Here is a 23,711-nt window from a genome sequence, read left to right on the forward strand (position 1 = left end):
TGAAGAGCATATGCTTAAAATGTCAACTCTCCTGCTCCTTGGATGCTGCCTGACCTGCTGTACTTTTCCAGCACCACACATTTTGACTCTGATCTCCATCATTTGCAGTCATCACTTTCTCCAAGTCATTAATATGTATTGTAAATTATTGTGGTCCCAGCAGTGATCTCTGTGGCACACCTATAGTTACAGATCTCCATCTTGAAAATGCCCCCTTATTCTAACTGCCTTCTATTAGTTAGCCAATCCTCTATCCATGAATTTATATTTCCTCCAATAACCTGGGCACTTACCTTGTTAAGTAGCCTATCGTGGAGTACCTGATCAAATGGTTTCTAAAAATCTAAATATATGACATCCATTGCTTCCCCTTTATCTATCCTGCTTGTTTCCTTTTCAAAGAATTCTAGTAAATTTGTCAGTGATGCTGACTCTGCTTGATCATGTTCTGCATTTCTAAATGCTCTGCTAGTAATCCTTTGTAATATATTTTCCCAATGCCTTTTATTGTCTACTCCCTTTTATCAATAAAGGTATTTTCCAATCCTTTGGCAGCTTTCCAATCCTTCGCAACTTTTCCAGAATCTAAGACTTCCTGGATAATTATTACCAGTTCATCCATTATCTCTTCCTTTAATATCCTAGCAAGCCTTACATCAGGTCCAGGGGACATATCGGTTTTTAATTTTCCTGGCACTTCTTGTTGTGATAGTTATTGTATTTACTTCCTCTCCTCCTTTTACTCCGAGAATATTTAGTAATTTTGGAAGTCTTTGTGAAGACTGATGCAAAGTAATTATGCAACTCCTCTAACATTTCCCGATTTCCATTTTTATTTCCCCAGCCTTATTCTCTGAAAGGTAAATGTTCAGTTTGGCTTTTCTTTTCCTTATATATTTAAATATGCTCTTATTTTCTAACTTCATATACTTGTAAGCTTACCCTAAACCGATCTTTTCTCATTCTTTATTACTTCTATGGCCATCTTTTGTTTTTTAAAAACTTCCTCAATCCTCTCATTTACCACTCTGACCTTTGCCACTTTAGCATCAGATTGAAAGAACAAAAAGCATCATTAACTTCCATGGTTAACCATAGTTGGCTTATCCCTTTCCTATAATATGTCCTTGCTATGAACCATGAAGTACTTTCTTAAATAGCTATCATTGTTCCTCAATTGGCTTTACTACTAAACCTCTTTCTCAGTCTATTTGAACAATCTCTATCCTCATTTCTTTGCAATTACACTTAGTTAAGCTTGGCATAGTTGTTTTTGACCCAAATTGTTCTTTCTCAGACTGAATGATAAATTCTACCATGTCATGGTCACTCTTTCTGAGGAGGTCTTTTATCCTGACATCATTTATTTAACTTGCCTCATTATACATCACCAGAACCAAAATAGTTGGATTCACAACATATTGTTCCCTGAAACTGTCATGATTAAACTCTATTAATTCTTTCTCATGGTTTCCTCTGCCAACCTGACTATCTCAATCTAAGATTAAAGTTATCCATGATTAATGCACTGCCTTCATGATCTCCTGATTTATTTTCTGTCCCACCACATAACAACTGAGAAGGGGCCAATAGACTATTCAACCACTACGCCACCAAACAATAAGGATTTTACATGTTGTTCTGATTCAAGATCACTTCTTGCTATCATGCTTATTCCATCCTGTACTGACAATGCTATCTCACCAGCTATTCCTTCCTGCATGTCCTTTCAGAAAGTCAAAAACCTCTGAATATTTAGTTCCCAGGTTTGATCTCCTTGTAATGACTACAAAATGACTCTGTAATGACTACAAAATCGTGCACATTAATTTGTACTTTTGCTGTTGATTCATCTATTTTGTTACAAACATCATGTGCATTCAAGTAAAGAGACATTAAGTTTGCATCTTTTTTAAAAACTATTATTTTATTTTCTTTAACAATATTTCTTGCGTTTTCCTATGTTTGTATACTTTGCCTCTTCCTATCTCACTCTGGGTATAATTATCCAAATAGCTGTCCTGTAATTCTGTCATATCCTCTTACTTTGTAAGCCTATGTTTCCACTCTACAAACCTCCCCCCCCCTCCCCCACGACTTTCTAAAAAAAGGTTAAAACCCTCTCCACAGTCCTAGTTATTTGATTTGTCAAGACAGTGGTCCCAGCGTTGTGAAAGTGAAGTCCATCCCCATCACACAGTTCCCTTCTAACCCTGTACTGGTACTAGTGTTCAATGAACTGAAGCCTGTTTCATCCACACCAAACTTTGAGCCACATATCTAATTCACTAACTTTATTTACTCTATGCCGCTTTGCCAGTAGCTCAGGTAGTAATCTAGAGATTGTTACTTTGGAGGTTCTGTTTTTCAATTTAGCTCTTAACTGTTCAAAGACTTCCAGCAAAGTCGTCTTTCTCGCCTTACCAATTCATTGGTATCAATGTGGACAACAATTGGATCCCTTCCCTCGCTCTAAGTTGTTCTTCAGCACTGAGAAGATGTCCTTGCACCAGGCAGGTAACTCAACCATTAGGACAACAGTGTCTCGTCCCCAAATTAATCTGTCCCCTATCACAACTACATTCCTATTTCTTCCCTTCACTTAAATGGCTCCCAGTACTAAGATGCCATGGACATTTTGCTGTACCTCCCTGCAATCTCTGCTCTTGTCCACAGTTTGCAAGAGCCTTGTAACTTTTGGCCAATTGAAGGGGCCAAAGCTCCTCACATTTAATCCCTAGGTCTTCATACCTGTCTCACCAGCAGTCACACATTCCTGTTCCTGAACACAGAACATTTTTTAATGACCTAATCTAAAGGTTGTGACTGCCGTCTGGAGTAAAGTATCCAGGTAACTTTCTGTTTAGTGCCACTAAGTTATCAAGTGGCCAGGAAAACTGAAAAAAAAAGGCAATAGATGTAGCTTCACTAAAATCAATTCCAAATTCCCAATCAATTTCTTGCAGGAAATTCTGGAGTGGGCTCTTCATTTAAAGGAAAATTGTCAGTAATCTAATACTGCACAAACGCAACAACAAAAGTATTCACAAAATGATCACTAATAGTGTCATCTCGAGGATGCTAATCCCAAACTACAAATTAAATACTTTAGAACAATCCCAAGCCACCCTTTTTGGGGTTTAAAATTCAGACCAATATGAATTTGTCTGCAAGACTAAGAGATTTTGAGCATTTATTTTGTATTTTTGCAGTACATCCAACTTACACAGACTCATGGATACTAATTGCAATTAGTTCTATAGAAGCACAGGAACTGTACTAGACCATTCAAACCTTGAGCTTGTTCCACCATTCAATTGGACTAGGGCTCAATTGGATCTGAGCTCAATGTATTTCCCTTGGTTCAGTCACAATTTTGGAATTTTTAGTTGATCTACTCTCAACCACTTTTTCGGGAAAGAGGTCCCAATTTCCACGACCATTTGTGTGCTGAAGAGCTTTACTTCTTTCACATTTATTAATAGAAAACTGCACTTGAACAAAATTTTCTCTTCACATCCGAGTCTGCTCTGGGGGGTTGGTCATGAAGTCATGAATGGCTTGGTGCAAGGGCAACCATTTGCTTATAGATGCTTTTAATGCCACAATCCATCTGGGGAGACAAATCCAAATATTAGTTTTCTTACAATTTTTCCTCTGTAACATTCATTAAACCTCTACTTCCAGCAGCTCACTGTTTAAAGGTCATGAGTGCTATGCAAAATCTGATTTACTGCAATGGTTAGATGTATTTACAGTACATTGTTGCAACTTCTAGCTGCATGATCAACCTTTGTCAAACTGCAAGTTTTAAATGTTTTATCTGATTTAGCGAGGATCTGTAGTCAAATGACCTTGCGAAGGATCATTACACATTAATGATGCTTTTTTGAAGGTTGACATAGTATACTTATCCACTTTTAAAAAGATGATCTGTATTTATATAAATTTGACTTTTGCAGATTTGTACATGAGGTGCCTTTCACTTACCGCTTATTGTCAGCTGCATTATCTGCACACAGATAGAAGGTTTTAAACTCTTCAGAAGGTGGTTTGGCTTCGATCACAGTGCGCTTTGACCCAAAACATTGCTCACTCACTGTGTAACCCTGTAGATAAATCCCCCCTGTTGGTAAAGATCAGAAAATAAGGTAATACAATCAATTCCATTAAAGTGACAGAGCATTATATCTATTGCTTAACTGTTCCAAACAATATTACAATACATAGGTCACAGTAACCTTTGAAGCCTGAAGATGATGTGGATTCTGTCATCTGCATGTCCTAGCCCAGACTGATGTCAGTTGCATGAGATGCAAAGGTAGATTGATCTTTTTGGGTCTGGCATTCACCTAATGCCTAATGAATTAAAAATGAAATAAAGAATGGACACTTTTTGTAAGTGTAGACTCAGCATTTGATGCTAATTATGATCTCTAGTCTCATCTTCCTCAGTATATCCATAAGTTGAAAAATGTGTTGCTGGAAAAGCGCAGCAGGTTAGGCAGCTTCCAAGGAGCAGGAGAATCGATGTTTCGGGCATAAGCCCTTCTTCAAGCTTATGCCCGAAACATTGATTCTCCTGCTCCTTGGGTGCTGCCTGACCTGCTGCGCTTTTCCAGCAACACATTTTTCAGCTCTGATCTCCAGCATCTGCAGTCCTCACTTTCTCCTGTTTCCATAAGTTTCCCAAACAAAGATATTGTCTGAAAAAGAATTGGCAGGGAGCTTCTGGTGGCATTTCCTTGAGGCAGAGTATCCTTTTGTTCACTATCACTGTCACCCAAAGAGAGTGAAGAAAGAAAAGATGCCCAAGTTTTATTTTTCTTTATTTCTTCAGGGGATGTAGGCAGCACTAATTTCAGAGGGGTAAATAAGAGTCAACCATATTTTAGATGGCAGCAGTGCTGACCACTGAGCCACCACGCTGCCCTGAGAATAGGTTAGCAGGATCCAATGTTTGGGAACGGATTTGTTCAAGTAGGCAGGTGGGAGTAGATTCGGTTGGGACATCAGGTCGGCATGGACAAGTTGGACCGAAGGGTCTGTTTTTATGCTGTACATCTTTGTGACTCTGCTATGTCTGGAGTCACATATAGGCTAGATTAAACAATGACATGGGTGAATTGATGGGTTTTTGTGATAAATTGATATTAGTTGTAATTCACCTGAAACTAATTATATTTTCCAGACTTTTGATTGAATTTGAAGTTCACCAGTTGCCATTTGAGCCCATATCCCTTGGGCATTAGCCTGGGCCTCTGGGTTACCAGGCCAGTGACATTACTACTACACCATCATCTCTCTGTATGATTGAGTGTTCAGCTCTGGTTGTGGTTTCTCAAGCGTTTTAAGATCACACCAGGATAGGTTATAAATATGCTGGTCTCCAAATTTGTGTATTGGACAGAGTTCAACTCTATTAAAAACAAAAATGACAGCAGTTTATTCATTGGAGGGGACTACCACAATTTTAAAATTTTACCTGCAGTGAATCCTAACTGAGGTGATGTCAGTTTGGTAACTTGTATACTTTCCAATAAGTCCATCTCATTAAGAGCTACAGACCCATTTGGTTGTCAGCCAAATTTCTGTAGAAGTTCTGTACAAATAAACAAGCCAACCAAAGTGGTATCATTGTTTGTGATATACTGAGGAAAGATAAGCAATCCCATTGTTTTGGTTACAAGTGAGGACTGTTCCCATCATGTTTAATGTATGCTCAGTGTAAAGACAGTTTCCATGAATAGATTGATTTCTAAGTGGGTTATAGCATGCTTCAAAACAAAATGCTTCCTTTATATTACACTGGCAGACTGGACTGGTAGTAATGTCACTGGACTAGTCATCCAGAGGTCCATATGCTCTGAGAACACCATTCAAATCCCACCATGGCAGCTAGTAGAATTTAAATTATATTTATTAATGAACATCTGGGATTGACAACTAGACTCAGACAAGGCGAAATGATGTGAACACTAATTTCTTGTTTAAAAAAAACTGACTTATTGACATTCTTTAGGGAAGGAAATCTGCCGTGCATGCTGCTACTTAGTTTAAGTGTAACTTCAGAACCGTAATAATGTTTAACTGCCCTCTGAAATGGCCTAACAAGCAATGCTATTGTCCCAAATCATGACAGAGAAGTTCACCAACACCAAGTGCAATTAGGAATAATAACAAATCCTTACTTTGCCAGAGACATTCATATCACATGAGAGATCTTTTTAAAAGTTTTTTTCCATGAAGTCAGAAATTTAACTGTGCTGATATTTTAATTCATGCCAACATGTAAACTGGGGTTTTCAGTGTTTCTGCAGCCAGTTGATAATTGTTCTTCACAGTTAATATGTGATGCTCCTAGTCAGTGAGAGAAAGAGATGTACAGCATGGAGACAGACCCTTCGATCCAACTCGGCCATGCCAACCAGATATCCTAACCTAATCTGGTGTCATTTGCCTGCACTTGGCCATTATCCCTCTAAACTCTTCCTATTCATAAAACCATCCAGATGCCTTTTAACTGTTGTAATCATACCAGCATCTGCCACCTTCTTTGGTAGCTCGTTCCATACATGTACCACCTTCTGCACTGAAAATGTTGCCCCTTAGATCCTTTCTAAATCTTTCCCCTTTCACCTTAAATCTATGCCCTCTAATTTTGGACTTCTGTACCCTGGGGAAAAGATCTTGGCTATTCATCCTACCCATGCCCCTCATGATTTAAAAAACTTCTATAAGGTCAGCCCTTAGCCTACGATGCTCCAGAGAAAATAGCCCCAGCCTATTCAGCCTCTCCTTATAGCTCAAACCCTCCAACCCTGGCAACGTTCTTGTAAATATTTTCTGTAACCCTTTCAAGTTTCACAACATTTGTTCTATAACAGGGAGATCAGAATTGAATACAGTATTCCAAATGTGGCCTAACCAATGTCCTCTACAGCCGCAACATGACCTGCGAACTCCTATACTCAATGCACTGACCAATAAAAGGCAAGCATACCAAATGCCTTCTTCACCACCCTGTCTACCTGTGACTGCACTCACAAAGAACTATAAACCTGCACTCCAAGGTCTCTGTTCAGCAACACTCTCCAGGAGCTTACTATTAAGTGTATATTTCCTGCCCTGATTTGTCTTAACAAAATGCAGCACCTTGCATTTGTCTAAATTAAACTCTATCTGCCACTCCTCAGCCCATCTGATCAAGGTCCCGTTGCACTCTGAGATAACCTTCTTGGCTGGTAAAGTTAAAGCTATATCGTTACTTTACCCAAACATCATAAAGTAAAAGGATAAAGCTTTTACATGGAGCCACAGTTAATTGAACCAGCTTTGAAACTGGTATTTGTGGCTCAGCTGCAATCATATAAAAATGGAATTTTAAAACTTATTTTAATCAGAATTTTTTTTCCCAAGTACCTAACTTTCGTTTCATGTTTTAGAGATTTTTGCTGAGTGAACTACTGGTTAGTTTTGGCTGTTTTACTTTTTTTTTCTTTTTTCTAACCTTTAAGCTTCGACATTAATTGCAGGGACAAAACTGAGCATGCATAAATGGCTCAAAAACAGATGCACAACAATTTACTGTGAATTGCAAAGTAGCAGTAGCTCTTTGTATTGCTCTTTCTTTGTTTTCTATTTATAATATGTTTTTATTTAATATTTTTCAGTCATCTTCTGCTTCTCTACTAGAGCTTGATAGATACCTTGTATTTGGCTAGGAATGGGTCACTGATGTAGTGTTGTTACCAAGTTACTCCATAAAGATATCTCTTAATTCATGAGTGCAATGAACTTAAGTTAATAGATTTTAAGGCAAATCTAGGTATTTAAGATCCTGACATTGCTATATATTTAAATTTTCTTCGTATTGGGTGTTAGAAGACGAAACAAAGCCAAAAGTCAAAACAGCTGCAGGTTACTAAGGTTTCAAGTCTCCATAATTGAGATTTAATTAACGGTTGTTCAGTATTTGTAGCACCCAGCTGAGTACACAAGGTCAACTGAACACACAAGGATTGGAAATAAAAAGAGGAAAATGTGGATTTGGAACTCTTTGCAATCATAAAATACCGAGATTAGCCAAAAGTCTTGGAAGTTAGTACAGAGACGTATCTTTTCTCCCAGTGTGTTTTTTGAGTTAGTGAGAATAACTTTAACGGAATTGAATAATCCAACATCACACAGCTTTACTCAAATAAAAGTTAGTCTCATTTCTACAGTGTAACAATAATTCCTTAAGTAAACACTGGTAAGAAGTACAATGTTTAGAGGATATAAGGAAATAGAAAATTGGTTAAAATTAATGACACATACCTGAGAGTCAGAGGGGCTGTGGTCTTGCATGGAAGCAGCTCAGGATACTATAAATCTACAATGAGACTTGAGGCCTACACTTAACCTGAGTCAGAGAGGGACACTATCAGCTTCTCAGAACTGACCTGTGCTGAGTTCAAAGGGGAAATGCAAATATAGTGACAGCACAGAAATTATCTGTCAATCTTCATCCCATTTTCAAGCACTTGGCTAGCCTCATGTGCTATGATGTTTCAAGTGCTCATCTAAATTGTTTTTAAATGTCTTGTGGATTTTTGTCTCTATTACCCTTTCAGGTAGTAGGTTCCAGGCAATCTTTAAGTTGCCCTAATTTAGAAATGTTCTTTTTTTAAGGAGGAGTCATAGTTAAATTTAATTGAGAAACATTAGGAATTAGGTAAAGTCAGGACCAATCAAATGAAATAGTTGAAATAATCTGAAGTAGAGTAAAGTTAATATAACGAAAATAATTTTCCATTGGTCAGGTCAGCTCAGGTCAGTAGATTGTATGGCCTACGATTGGGTTAGAGTTAATGGGAATATGTGGGAATTCATGGACCCTACTGGGTCATGTAGACAATCTTGTGCAGGAAGTGCCATCAATTGTAGAAACTTGAGCTTCAGGTTTCAGAGCTCAAGCAACAGCTGGACTCACTTTGGCACGTCAATGAGGTTGTAAATTGTATGGAAAGTATGTTTGGAGAGATGGTCACCCTGCAGTTTAAGGGCCTAGAGATAAAAAGGCCACTAGAGAGTCCAAGGGAGATCAGTAGGTATTGAAGTAGACCTTGCTCATAAATCGATTTTCCATTTTGGAAACTGGTCAAGGGAGTGCCATCAGTGCTACTTTTGTGGCACCAGAAGTGAGTTGGCTGTACAGGGGGTAGCAAAGAGAAAGGAAAAGCAACAGAGTTAGGGGATTCAAACATTATGGGAACAGTCGGACATTGTTGTGGCCATAGATATAACTCCAGGTTGGTCTGTTTCTTCTCTGGTGCCAGGGAGAAGAATTTCTCCAAGCAGCTGCAGGACATTCTTCTGAGGGAGGATGAATTCCCAGAAGCTGTAGTCCATACTGGGACCAATGACTTTGGTAGAAAGAGGTGATGTGGTCCAGCAAGCAGAATTTAGGGGATGAGATAGAAAACTAGAAAGCAGGACAATAAATGTAATTCCCAGATTAATCCCAGTGCCATATGAAAGTATGTATAGAAATAGGAGGCTGAGATAGAGGAATGCTTGGTTGGAAAGGGAGTGCTGGAGGGTGGATTTTGCATTCTTGCAGCTCTGGAGGAAGTGGGACCTATACAAGCCAGGTGGTTTGCAGCTGAACAGAGCTGGGACTAAGTTCCTTGCAGGGTATTTTGCTCGTGCTATTGGGAGGGCTTTAAATAAACTCAGCAGTGCAACAAGAGAGAATATGAAAGATGAATATCAGGGTGAACAAAATACTTGATGACAGGGATAGTTCTATTATAGAGAACAGAAGGTTGATTGGTGAAATCAGAGTAAGGAAGAAAGTAATGAAGTCTAAACGAGACTCCGTGTGCATACCTGTTAATATAAGTAAGATTATGGAGTTACAGACATAGATTTCCATGTGGAAAAATGATATTGTGGTGATTACAGGGATCTGGCTCAAGGAAGAGCAGGACTGAATGTTAAATATTATTGAGAATTTGGAAATGAAATGAAAGGAAAGATAGAGGACTGGCAGTATTGGTTAAGGAGTGCTTTGTAGTGCTAGTGAAAGAGGATGTCTCGTAACATTCTAAAGCAGAATCACTTTGCCTACAGCTAAAGAACAAAAAATGTGCAATTATATAGTTTGGTGCAGTCTGTAGTCTACCAGCTAGTTGGAAGAATGTAGAGGAACAAATCTGCAAGGAAATCACAAAGAGATGCCAACATCATAGAGCTTTTATAGTGGAGAACTTTACCTAAATACAGACTGGGATAGTAATAACATAAAGGGTGGAGAGAAGCAAATGTTATTAGATTGCATTGAAGGATGTTTTCTAGAGCAGTGTGTGACCAGTCGAACAAGAAAGGATGCAATATTGGTCCTGGTTCTTGGAAATGGGTGAGCCAAATAGATCAAGTGTCAGATGGGGAATATTTAGGCGATGGTGATTATTGTAAAGTTTAAAATGATAGAAAAGGGCAATAGGCAATCAAGACTATGAATAATTAACTGGGGGAGCCAATTTCAATGGGGCAAGAATGGAGATGGACCAAATAAACTGAACCAAAAACAGTTGGTAGGAGAAACTGAAGCTGAGCAATGGGATACTCTCAAAGTCGAGATGGTTCAGGCGTCGTGACGTTATGTTCCTCTTAAGGGAGGGCAAACATATCCAAAACTCCCAATACCTTGTATATAAAAGATGAATGAAATTAAGTTAAAGAAGAAAAGTGTACCAGTGGCAGGTTTTGGTAGAAAATACAATTGAGTTGATGAAAAAGCTGAATACACAATGTTCAAAAGAGAGGTGATAAAAGCAAACCGAAACAAAGAGGAATTATGAAAAAAGATTGGCAGCGAACATAAAGGGGAATGACAATCTCTTCTGTAGGCACATGGATAGTAAAAAGCTGGTAAACAGAGGAGTGGAGTTCATCAGGGACCAAAAGGGGGATTTACACATGAGGCAAGAGATATGGTTGAGGTGTTAAATGGATGCTTTCATATGTTTTACCAATGAGGTTGATGTTACCCAAGCCTGAAAAATATCCATTGACCAATACACTCTGCCAATTTTGTATCTACATTGCTATTGTCCCCTTTATTTCAGAGCTGTAACTTTTCTCACAAGTCTCTCATGTGGCAAGGGTATCTAATGTCCTTTGAAAGTCCACAAGCACCAAATCGACAGCATCACCCTCATCGACCGTCAGTACCTCTTCAAAAAACTCGAACACGTTTTCACTCTGACATTGGAAGAGTTCAAAATTGATAAGGAGGAAGATTGGCTATCGATACTTAATGTTGACAAGATGCTAGAACCAGAGAAGATGCATCCAAGTATATTGATGGAAATGAAAGTGGAAATTACAGGGCCACTGGCTGTAATTTTGGTCTTCCACTGACTTGGGGTTGTGTGGTTGGGGGCGGGGGCAGTGGGGTGCGGTTTATACCATTCTAAAAAAGGTTGTAACTCAGTAATTACAAATAACTCAGTTTAACTTCAGTGCTTGGGAAACTCCCAGAAACAATTATGTAGGATAGATTTAGTAGTCATGTGATAAAGGGTGGTTAAATTAGAAAAAGCCAGCATGGAATTTTAAAGGGGAAATCATGTTTGACTAACTTGTTTGAGTTTTTTGAAGAGGTACTGATGGTCGATGAGGGTAATGCTGTCGATTTGGTGCTTGTGAACTTTCAAAGGACATTAGATACCTTGCGAGATGGAAATGTGTTGCTGGAAAAGCGCAGCAGGTCAGGCAGCATCTAGGGAACAGGAGAATCGACGTTTCGGGCATTAGCCCTTCTTCAGGAAAAGGGCTAATGCCCGAAACGTCAATTCTCCTGTTCCCTAGATGCTGCCTGACCTGCTGCGCTTTTCCAGCAACACATTTCCATCTCTGATCTCCAGCATCTGCAGACCTCACTTTCTCCTCATTAGATACCTTGCCACATGAGAGACTTGTGAGAAACGTTACAGCTCTGAAATAAAGGGGACAATAGCAATGTAGATATAAAATTGGCAGAGTGATAGGAAGCAGAGTGTATTGGTCAATGGATATTTTTCAGGCCAGAGGAAGATATGTAATTGTTTGTTTGTATTTTATAAAATAGATGAATGATCTTGCTAGACCTTGATGTGCAGGGCACAAATTCAAAGTTTGTGGATGAAATCAAACTTAGTAACACTGTAACATGGTGGGGGGGAAGGATAATATTAACTCCAGAAGGATACAGACAATTGAAGCAGATAAATAGATGGCAAATGAAGTTCAATGCAGAGAAATGTAACGTGATGCATTTTCTTAAAAAGACCGTGGACAGACGATATAAAAAGAGAAGTAAAAAATTCAATCGGGTGCAGCAGCAGATGTATATTTGCACATTTAAATGTAAGTGGCAGAACAGGCAGAGAGCAGTTAATAAAGCATACAGTAGACTTGATTTTATTAATAGGCACATCGAGAATAAAAGCTAGGAGGATATGTTAAAGTTATACAAGAAATTCTTTAGACCTCAGTAGACTAGTGATCCAGAAACCTAGATAATATTTTGGGTACAAGGATTCAAATCATGTGCACCTGATTTAATTTAAATACAATTCAAAAAAACCCCTAAAATTAATTGTCTAATCATGACCATCAAACCAATATTGAATGTCGTAACAATCCATCGGTCTACTTGTCCTTTCACAAAGGGAAGTCTTGTCCCTCCCTGGACTGGCCTATGTGTGACTCCTGACCCTCCGAAATGTGGTTGACTCCTAAATACTAAGATTTACAAAACAAAACATTCAGGAATGAGGCATTTCCTTTCTGACAATTGCTTGGGCAAGTTGGGACTGTTCTCCTTGGAGAGAAGAAGGCTTAGAGGAAGTCTGATAGGAATTTTGTAAATCAAGAGGAGTCTAAATAGAGCAGAAAGGAGAACCTGTTTTTATTCATAAAAGGTTGAGAACGAGAGTGTACACATTTAAAATAATTTGAAAATGTCACAAATGTGATGTGAGAGAAACCTTTTGACAAATTGAGTCATTCAGGTCTGGATGCACTACCTGGAAATATGGTGGAGGCAAGTTTAAATGAGGCATTTGAGGGCATTAAGTGATTGTTTCTACTCAAATAATGTGCAAAAATGCTGGAAAAAAGCAGGAGAATGGCACAGTTATTATATTGCTTATTGGATAGCTGGTGGGTCGAATGGAGTCCTTCTACACTGTAAGACTTCCTAGTTCAATGCCAAAACGTTTTCACATACCACTTACATTCCAAGCATTGCTCACCCTGTGCATGTGTGGAACGAATCCCTGCATAGAAATAAATGCAGGCATCTTTCAGCACACAGTAATGCTGAGTCCATACATCCTTGTTCCGATCTATCTGGTAAAGAAGACCAAGACAATCTGGGCTCTTGATGGCCAATGGTGGAAGGTTGGCATTATGGTGAGTCACATCCACCCAGACATGATTCTGTAAATGAAAGGATCTTTTTGTTAACACATTTGTGTCTCTAGATATATTAAATATATTAATGTTACTGTGTCCATCACTTTCACCAACACAACAAATATTGCAGATTTCCAGTACTATCCTAGAGTCTTCATAAATTGTAAATTAATCTCCCAAAACATAGATCTGTGCAATTTGGGAGAAAAAAAATCATAATAGCAATAAAAGATGTATTTGCTTTATCATTGATTTTTGACACTTATATTTATCAATAATAAAATAATGAAAGTGGGGAAACTTCTGTTTGGAATGATTCATTACTGCATCAATTGAGTAACAGCTTCTGCTTGCTTCCAATATGAAGGATGATGCAAGTCACGGAATAGGATATTTTGATGATGAAACTTCCAGGAATTTATCCGACTACAGTTTGGCAATCTGAATCCATTCTCCTTCTGGGCAGCTGTCTATACCAGGCAAATGCTATGAACTCTATTATCCCTGTATGCACCTGTCAGATTCTTGTATTCCTTAATGGAACATTATCACTTTCATATTGGATTGGTAAGTAGCGTAGATTCAATTTTATTGAAATGCTCAAATGAGCTTACTTAAGAGACAACTGATACATTGCCATGACAGGGTGATTTATATACAAGTTCTTAGTGTAGCACGCTGCTGCTTGGAGTCCTTGTTGCTGCTGGTCATATGGTGTTATTCTGGTTCTGGGCTCATCAGCATAGTCAGTTCTAATGCAGTAATACAACATTCTGCACACCCCCTCCCACCAAAATAAAATTACAAGTGGGTCATGACTCCTCAGACACTAAAGTAGTCCATGTTCAAATGTAGAATGACCTGACAATATCCAGGCTTAGACTGACAAGTGGTATTACACAAATGCCAGACAATGACCATATTCAATAAAAGACAATCTAACCACTGTTCCTTGACAACCAATAGTGTTACCATCACTGAATCCAACTCTATCAACATAATGGGGGGTTACCATTGGCCAGAAACTCAACTAGATTCACCATATAAATACCATGGCTACAAAAGGTCAGAGGTTAAGAATCCTGCAGCAAATAATTCACCTCTTGACTCGCCAAAGCCTGTCCACTATCTAGTTGGCATAATTCAGGAGAGTAAGGGAATATTCCCTACTTAAATGGGTGCAGCTCCAACAACTCTGGAGAAGCTTGACACCATCCAGGGCAAGGAAGCTGCTTGATTGACAACACATCCACAAACATCCAGTTGCTCCACCACTGATGCTTAGTAGTGACACAATGTACTATCTACAAGTTGTATTGCAGTAATTTTCAAAAGATCCTTAGACAGCACTTTCCAGCACTTTCATCTAGAAGGGCAGTAGCAGTAGATCCATGGGATCACGTGCATGTTCCCCTCCAAGCCACTCACAATCCTGACTTGGAAATATATCACCATTCTTTCAGTCACTGGGTGAAAATTCTGGAATTACCTCCCTAACTAACAGTATTTTGGTTCTATCTACAGCACATGGAATGTGGTGATCCAGAAGGCACCACCTTCTCAATGACAACTAAAGATCAGCAATAAATACTGGTCAGCCAGCAAATCCCATGAGTGAATAAAACAAAGAGTGAAAATTGTGGCTGCAAAAATACTCACAGAAACAAGAATTGTAAAATGTTTATTTTGAAGTTCAAGTGCAGCATCAAGTACATTGGTGTCATATCAGCCAATGCCCAGGGTGAATTATCTCAGGCGATCTGTGCAAGCAAGATGTTGTGCAGTTAATCTGCCAATCATGCAGTGGGTGAACCTAAATTACTTGCCACTAGTTTGACCTTCTCAAGTTGAAGGTTCTGGTTCCATATTTCAAGGACAGGTGGATGCTACATTACTCAGCACTAGTCAGGGGCTTCTCCTTAGTAACCACTCCAAGAACATCAGCGAAGCATCCTAAGAAGTCCTAGTTTCCTGCCAACGTCACATAGGCTGCTCTCCATGTGGTGCTGGATGGGGGTCACTAACAAAAAGGGACATCTCCTTCCAGGCAACTGAACCATGAGCCATCTCATCAGATGGGATGTTCAATTGGTACGGCCCATACATAGCCTTTATGGGCGCAATGGCAAAATCTGTCATGTTTACTGACCCCAGGAAGGAAAGGTCTAACCTATGTCTGGGGTTTTCATAGAACATAGAACATAGAACATAGAACATAGAAGAATACAGCGCAGTACAGGCCCTTGGGCCCTCGATGTTGCGCCGATCCAAGCCCACCTAAACTACACTAACCCACTATCCTCCATATACCTATCCAATGCCCTCTTAAATGCCCATAAAGAGGGAGAGTCCACCACTGTTACTGGCAGGGCATTCCATGAACTAACGACTCGCTGAGTGAAGAACCTACCCCTAACATCAGTCCTATATCTACCCCCCCTTTCAAAGCCACACAACAACATACATGGGAAATGGGTAACAGACATGCCAAGTTATCATTGCTGTGAACCCAAATAGAGGGGACAGATCAGCACCTCAAGCCCATAGTAGTGGAAGTGTCATCAGTTAGAGTTGTCAAACATTGCAGGGCTACAGTGAAACCTCATTTCATTCTGAAGCCTGCAAGGGTAATGAGGGTAAGGATATCAGAGCCAGAGTTGAAGGGAAAAGTCAATATCTTATTTCACAGATAAATCAAATTGAAAAACAAGTTCATCAAAGACCAATGTGAGATCCAGCAAGCAGAGGACTGACAGGCGACTGCACAAGTGAACAGTAGCAGGAACCAAAAAAGTCACAACCCACTCAGTCACTTTGGAAAGGCTGGTTATAAGGTCCTCTCTGGCTCTTCAAATCATTGTACCCAACTGCTGTAACCTCTTTGATAGTCCTCCTGGCCCATCTCAGAATCCTCACCCACATCCTCAAATTCAGAGGTTTCCTCTCACCACTGCATCTTCTCCTCAGCCCAGTTTGGTCACTGAGAGAGTGTGTAGTGTGGGGCACTCTGTCATGTTATAGTGCATGACATTGCCTGACCAGTCCAGGCATCAATACCTCGGCTTCAGCAGGGCTAAGGCCTGCTAGGGAATGGGCCTGGTCGAAGTGCGATCAGCATCCTCTCTCCACTCAATGGCAGTCTGAGGGTTTCTTAGAGGTTTCAACAGCTAGATATAGGAATGCATCCCTTTTCAACAGCAACCATCCTTCTGGGCAGTGAGTTTATGAAAGATGCTGGCCCCCATGAATGATCAGTGATGTTCGGGTCACAGCAACTCTTTGGATATCTAACCAACATATATTTTGTTTGTTCTAGTCACAAATGATTTGAATATTAACTGAATGTAATGTTCATGGTAGAATGTTCTGATAGCGATGTGGGTGCACTTGATTGCACCCTGAACCTGCAGGAAACCAATGATGGCTAAGAATCCTTCACTGCCTGACTGTCTAGGTCAAGCTGGACAGAGGTATATTGGTGAGCTCCTGTGTTAACAGCACCAGTAATATTCTGGACACAACTATCGCATTGTGAGATGCCACAGAGGCCCACAGCAGCTCCCTAAAACAATCCACAGAATCTAACAACACTTAAGGTCAGCAATATGGTTACTGGGATGGGATTGCCGTCAGTTTTTTTTGATGGCAGGACATTGTCCAGTAGATGGCATAAGTCTAATGCTATGACTTGGGACATCCTTTGTGACATCTGCACCAACTTTTAGGTCCAGCAAATGACTAGCATGTAGATCCTGTTCCATATAAGACCTCTCCTCCACTATGGTGGGTCTTGAACTGCTACTTCTCCCACTGGACACTGTGTAGCAGTCTGTGGTGGCTGCTCCTGTTTCCATAATGGCTCCTTTGCAGTAATAGGATTGAAAGAAGAATTGCTGGATTGGCCTCTGCATTGCTTTCTCAACTTACAGTAGATCAGTGAGAGCTGTAAGAGAAGTATGCAATCTTAGTAAAGGGAAACTTCATCATTAATGTGCTTCCCCATGAAGCTCCAGGTGATCTCCTCATAAATGGTCACCTCTCAACTGGCCAAGGTCCCATGCAGCTTGCGCACCATTTGTTTCTGCGTGCGAGGATATTGAGAGGATAGCTCCTTATCTCCAGTCTTACAGGAACATGGCAATACAGGCAGCTCTTCGATGATGTGATGGTTGTGTTCTTGTGCAACTCCGCATTATAGAACAATCACGCTTTAGAAACAACTACAAACGTTGACAATGTAATTGCATCACAGCCAACACAAATTCTAAAAGTTTGCACTTTAGAAACAGTGTCTCCAATTTGTCAATCGCATTACAGTGAATTTGCATTTACAAAATGTGCGTTATATTTATACTACTGCAAGATTACCCTTAAACCTGATAATACCCTTTTCCATACAGTTCAGTAATCCAGATTTCAGGCGAGATGATCCAAGAAGGTATCCATACCAGGATTCCCTGAAATATCCCTCCACACCCACACCAAAACTACTACAGGCATCCTGTCCCAAGAGCCTGTGTGTGAGGGTTTGGCAGTGTCACAGATTGTAGTCTGCAGATCTGTGTGTCTTGGCTGATGGAAGATGAGATGTTGAGTAAATACAAGTCAAAAACAATCAAATGTAAAGTTTCCTGAAGATTATGCCATGTGACATCCAAAATGGATGATCAAACCACCAATGCATTGTACAGAATCTTAGGGTGTGATTTTCCAATTTCTGTAATGGCAATAACTATGGCATGTTCAATGAATTAGTCACAATGTCTGAGTCATGTCCATTTGGAATGCAGGTCATGGTCTCAGTGGATACAACAGGATGTACTTCACATACTCTCTAACTTCAAATAATGTTGATCTTGCTAATGCTGATCTTGCTTTGTGCACCTCCTGTGCAGTGTAATCCATATGCTTCACTCTGTCTAAGCACCCACCGAACTGCATGACCTTGCTTACTATGATCTGCCTGTAATGCTCATAAACAAAGCTTTTCACTGTACTTAGATACAATAAATCAAATCAAACTGTTTGTCTGCATTATGATGGCAGTAGTGTTAAATCTTACAGATCTTCTTGTCTAGCTGCAGTAGCTTCATATTTTGTGCCATTGTTTAGAAATGATTTTGTCTTTTTGAAAAGCTTTAATGGAGCTTGAGTAGATAATGGAGCTTGCTATAGATTCAGACAGCTCAGCCTCTGAGAAATCACAGTCCTTTGTTTTCTCTGCACCTAGTCATTAAAATGATCAGTTAAGTCTTGTGGCTGTTGCCTGTAAGATATCAGCTCCAAACAGTGAATTCTAAATTTCACTTCTCTATATCTAGCTGATCTTCTAGCATTTTCTGTAGTTTGCAGAATCCCTCTGCTTATCTTCAGTTGGATCGCATGTGTTGCCTCTGTACAAACCCTCATTCCAACGGCTATCTTTATTTTTACCAGTTGCTTATCGGCTCTGCAATGGCTAAATCTAAAAAGCATAACCCCATTCTTGGGAAAAAAAACCCTATGTTCTGAGAGGACGTCTGGTGCCTTGCTACTGATTTTAGACCATAAAGTTAGCCTATGTGGAAATTCCACATTGCAGCTGTTATACTTGCTTTGTTTTTCTTCCCTGTGCTGTGACTCTAACTTTTTTTGTTTTACATGCTTTATTCTAATGCGCACAACGATGACACCTGAGATTGGCCTGAGGCCACATAACGTTTGTAACCCAATTCAGAACCATCTCCCCATCCACACAGACAACCAATCTGGCCAGATGAAGAAAAGAAGATGAGAAATGAAAACTTTGTTTGCCAGCACCAATTATATAATTTTATTTCATTTCTCAGATCACGGTGTAACTTCTACACTGCTTCAAATTTTGTCTGAGCCCTTTTGTTGTGGTTCTCAAGTTCACAACACTACCTTTGTTTTTTTTAGAATGAGTCACCGTTGATCACTACATTGTATTCTTGTGTTGAGTTTCTGAAACAGAAATTTAGTTCATTCAGATTGATAAATAATTTACTCAATATATTTCAATTTACTTAAAAATCTCCGATAGACTTACTTATCAATAAACTTATTTTGTAGTGTAACTAAAAAGTTATGTGCTCCTTCTCAGTATGACATGCTGCTGCTGCTTGAGTCCTCATGGCTGTTAGTCATACGCTGTCATTCTGGTCCTTGGTTTTATTAGCGTACTCAGCTCTTAAAACATTAACACAACAGCATTAACATGTAAGCATACTAACTCTTCTGTGCAGTTCATTGCTTACTGGCTGAAACTCCCATGCTTGAATTTGTCTACACATTTAGGTTAGCTACTGTATTGTGTTCTTTTTTGCTGATATACTGCCTACAGCTAAAATTAAAATGGAGAACTGTTCAGGCATCCTTTAGGATACAGTATTGTGAGATCAACTGATAGAGATGTGATATTAACAATTGAGAAGGAGTTGGATAATGGAGAATTTGTATTTCATATGCTTGAAGCAGTTTAAGCAAGTTAACTTTCAAGAATTAGAACACAAAAGTGAGAAAAGTGGTTAAAAATAAACATGTAGGTTAACATTTTGAATAGCGGTACTGATGGCCAATACACTGTGACACCAAGAAGGCAGAAATAAGGTAAAATTCTCTCCAAACAACTGAGTGCTGGGTTGCAACCACAACACTGCAATGGGCTTAGTGGGGACTGGAGGGTTTCCTATGCATTGGAATGAGAAATACCAGGGGAGAATTGCCCCCACTTCAATTCCCAAGAAGAGTCATATTGGATTCAAAACATTAACTCTCTTTCTTTGACTGCAGATGCTGCTGGATATTCTGAGTTCCTCTGGCATGTTTTGGAAAGCACTGACAATCTTCTAATGTTGATTCAGAGCACCATTCCTGGAGGACTTGGAGCTCATACATGGAAGTTTGGGAGAAACAGAAATGAAAACATAAAACTGCAGGGGTGACAGCATTAGAATGAGCACCATCACTTCAAATCCATTTGACAGGAGCTCATGGTACTAGGTGTATAACTGGAGTGCCTTCCAGAGGGCAGGGAAACCCAGGACTTATTACTGTTTCTTGGGGAGGAGGGTCCCTCTTAGAGAATAGGGTTACACAGGATCCCAAAAGCTAGCTTTATAAGGAAGAACACGTACTTCATATTTTTAAATGATGTATCTTTTTAAACCATCTAACCCCTTGAGGTCCTGAGACGTCAAAACTCCAAATGTACCAGCTTTTCTGTTTCCTGCCAATCTTTAATCTATTGATAGCCTTACTTAAGCTAGTGAAAGCTGTACTACCAACAATTTGTCTATGAAACACTCATGTAAACCCAAGCCAGCATTATCAAGTCTTGAACTCATTTGAAATCCTTTCAATATGTTTGTGTGCTCAGTTACAGTGAGTGGATTGAAAGTGTTTTTGAGCACCTGAGAAGATAAGTTTCAAGTTAGAAGAGAAGGAGGCTCCATACATTGTATCAAGAAAACAAGGAGAAATTACAAATACAAATCGAACAAAAAGAAACCAATCTGCTTAAGGAACACAATTTATTAAAGGATTCTATTTGCTGCTGTAATTGGGTTGGCATGTACCTGATGAACAGGATGCACTGCTCGCTCCATTGCTTCTAGCCACCTGCAATAAATAGCAAAGAGATGAATGCATTTTTCACTTGGTTAATAAAGAAAAGATCATCCAAGAATAGCCTTTTTTTTAAAAAATGCATGAATATTTACAGGTACTTTATAATTTCAATATGCTGGATATTACAATAACATAATAACAAGTGGGAGAATTGTACGCAAATGCTATAGGTGTAGGCATTAGCTCAGTGTTATCACCTTTTCTCTTGACTCTGAAAATCATGGGTCAAGACTTACTTCAGAGACTTGAGCATATTGTTTAGATTGAAAAGTTAGGGCAATATTGAACATATTGCAATGTTGGATTGGCTGGAGATGCTAAACCAAGATGGATGTAAAAGACCCAGTGGCAATTTTAAAGAGGAGAACAGTTCTTCCACCATCCTGGCCAATGTTGGCCACTCAAATTCACTAAAAACAAGATATTTGGTCATTTATTTCATTGCTGTTTGTAGAAACTTTAGCAAATTGACCACGAGTTTTAGAGCATTATGACAATAATGACTTGTCAGAAATTCTTTATTTGAGATGATCTGATGTTGTTATATTGATAGGTTCTTTCTTTAAGTTATGCTAGAATCTCACTGGTCCTGATCTTAATGTCCATGAATGGTGATTGCCTCCATGATTGATTCTGCCAGGACCTATCAATGTGAACAAATTGAGCTGAATGTTCAGCAGCTAGTTTTCACATTGATATTTTCCAAGCTGCATAGAAGTACCAGGGAGTGGTAGGATGCTGGGGGGATGACGCAAGGGAGTGGTGAGGATTGGTGCTGCAATTTAAAGCAAGGAAAAAACTTTGCTATTAAGCAAAAGGGACCTCGAGGGTTGTGTCTTGAACTAGTGAGATCAGCAGGGTCAGGGAGAGAAAGCATGGGGCCTGTGGCTTCCCCTGTTTCTGGCTCCCTTTTTACCCACCTCCTCCCCCAATATTAAACATGCCACTTCATACCTGCCAGGTACCAAGAAACTGCAACCACAGTCACAGTAGGGGTGGATAGGTCTAACAACATTTCTTAGCTTTTGTACTCTTTACTGCTTTAAAGACCATTAAAAGCTCAGGTTTCAATATGATAGACTTTACAAAGGCAGCATTGTCAGAAGATTGCATACAAATTAGCTATTCTTGCAAAGCAGCTAGCTCCACACCTTTGAGGTTGGCCCTATGCAATATTAGCAGAGCAACATTATTCAAAAGAATTAAACATCACAACAAGCACTGCAAACAGCTATCTCATTTGCAAATTAAAGTATCTTGATCTTTCACTGACATATTCTATTGTTGCATGATTCCTGCTTTTACTTTTGTGTTTAAAAATAACAAAAATCATCCAGTAAATTAGCACCAACGCATTCAGCTGCAATAAGATGCTATTTCTATTCATACAAATAGGCTTTGATAACAGAAAAAATAAACACTTTCCAACTGTGTGGTAATTTTTTTTTCATGTTAAACTGAAATTAACCACACTTGAAAATGCCCAGAATTAAGTAAATGCCAGGACAGCAAAATACTGTCTATGTCAAGCACATTTTCTCAAGAGTAACTTGTAGTTTTCAGAGGCTCCTTTTTCATTCTTTCTAACTCCTTTATTAGGTTTTGCATGTACGTTGTAACACAACCTTCTTATTTGGGCTGTTGTATGTGAGATTTGGAGTTGTACAGAAGTAGCACTGAAGGAATTTAGCAGTAGCCTCGGTAAGCATTACCCCTCCCGTTAAATTTAAAACCATAAACAAGAATGCATTAATGTCTCAGATGCTGCAAGACAACAGGTAATAGGTTAGCATGAAAGATGTTTCTTTCAAAATAACTGACACACTTCTGTACGTAAAAAGCCATCATCCTAAACATATCTTGCTTAGATCAAGGTCACAGTTAATGTATTTCCATTGCATATATGGATATATGGAAGATTTTAAACAGGCATTTGCTACCCTTTTTACTGCATCTCAAATCTCGAATTTAAATTTCACAGTTGTCACAATATTTTGCACAATAGTACCCCAAATATTAACTCTTAAACACATGCAGCCTTTAGCTTGAGATTCCACAATCATTATGTATTAATACATTATCTCCATAAATTGATTTGACCCACTTTCTAGGCGGACTTCATTCCACCTACTTCACTTCAGATAGTAAAAAACTAGTCCTGATCCCAGCAAAAGGCACTAGACTCAGCAAAAGACCGTCTCGTCCTAGCAAAAGGAATCGTCTCTCAGTCCTAGCTCCTACATCCAGTCTCAGTAAAAGAATGCCCTTTTCTAGGCGAGGCTTCAGGTAAAAAGTTCTCAGTTCAAGGCTCCTGGGTCTAAGCATTAGGTGGCTCTGTCTCTAGCTCCCCTGGCCACTGTCAATATTGCCACTTACTTTGCTAACTAGTTCTCAAATCAAAAACTGTTTCCTACCCAAGGGTGTTGCTCATGAGCCTGCTTCATGAGCATATCAGCAGCAAAATGCAAAAGAAACAGGCTTTGTTTAGAGAAGCAGCTTCTCATCAATTCTACCGATAGGGGCAATTTCTTTAATTGGTCTCTCCAGTGAGTGAATCTTCTCAGGCCCTGGTTTGGGTCCTTGCATGCAAGTTAAGTGTCGAGCGTCATATTGCTGTTCAGTGGGGCTGGGTC

General features: G+C 39.4%; 1 protein-coding gene across 3 annotated transcripts in view; it reads right to left on the reverse strand.

Annotated features, from left to right (window-relative positions):
- Positions 1-1,908: 1,908 nt before the first annotated feature.
- Positions 1,909-23,711, reverse strand: part of pdzph1 (PDZ and pleckstrin homology domains 1) — a 71,470-nt gene continuing 49,667 nt past the window's right edge. Inside the window, exons 10-13 of one of the 3 annotated variants that reach the window (XM_043710182.1) lie at positions 21,027-21,069; positions 13,269-13,473; positions 3,991-4,126; positions 1,909-3,613 (exon numbers count right to left, since the gene is read on the reverse strand). In XM_043710182.1, coding sequence (XP_043566117.1) covers positions 3,514-3,613; positions 3,991-4,126; positions 13,269-13,473; positions 21,027-21,069 — 484 coding nt within the window. In that variant the 3' untranslated portion in view covers positions 1,909-3,513. Of the gene's footprint in view, positions 3,614-3,990; positions 4,127-13,268; positions 13,474-19,524; positions 19,639-21,026; positions 21,070-23,711 lie in introns of those variants that run through there. The other 2 variants (XM_043710190.1, XM_043710200.1) reach the window with 2 other exon arrangements.

This window comes from Chiloscyllium plagiosum, chromosome 2 (genome assembly GCF_004010195.1).
Source record: "Chiloscyllium plagiosum isolate BGI_BamShark_2017 chromosome 2, ASM401019v2, whole genome shotgun sequence".
Taxonomy (NCBI): domain Eukaryota; kingdom Metazoa; phylum Chordata; class Chondrichthyes; order Orectolobiformes; family Hemiscylliidae; genus Chiloscyllium; species Chiloscyllium plagiosum.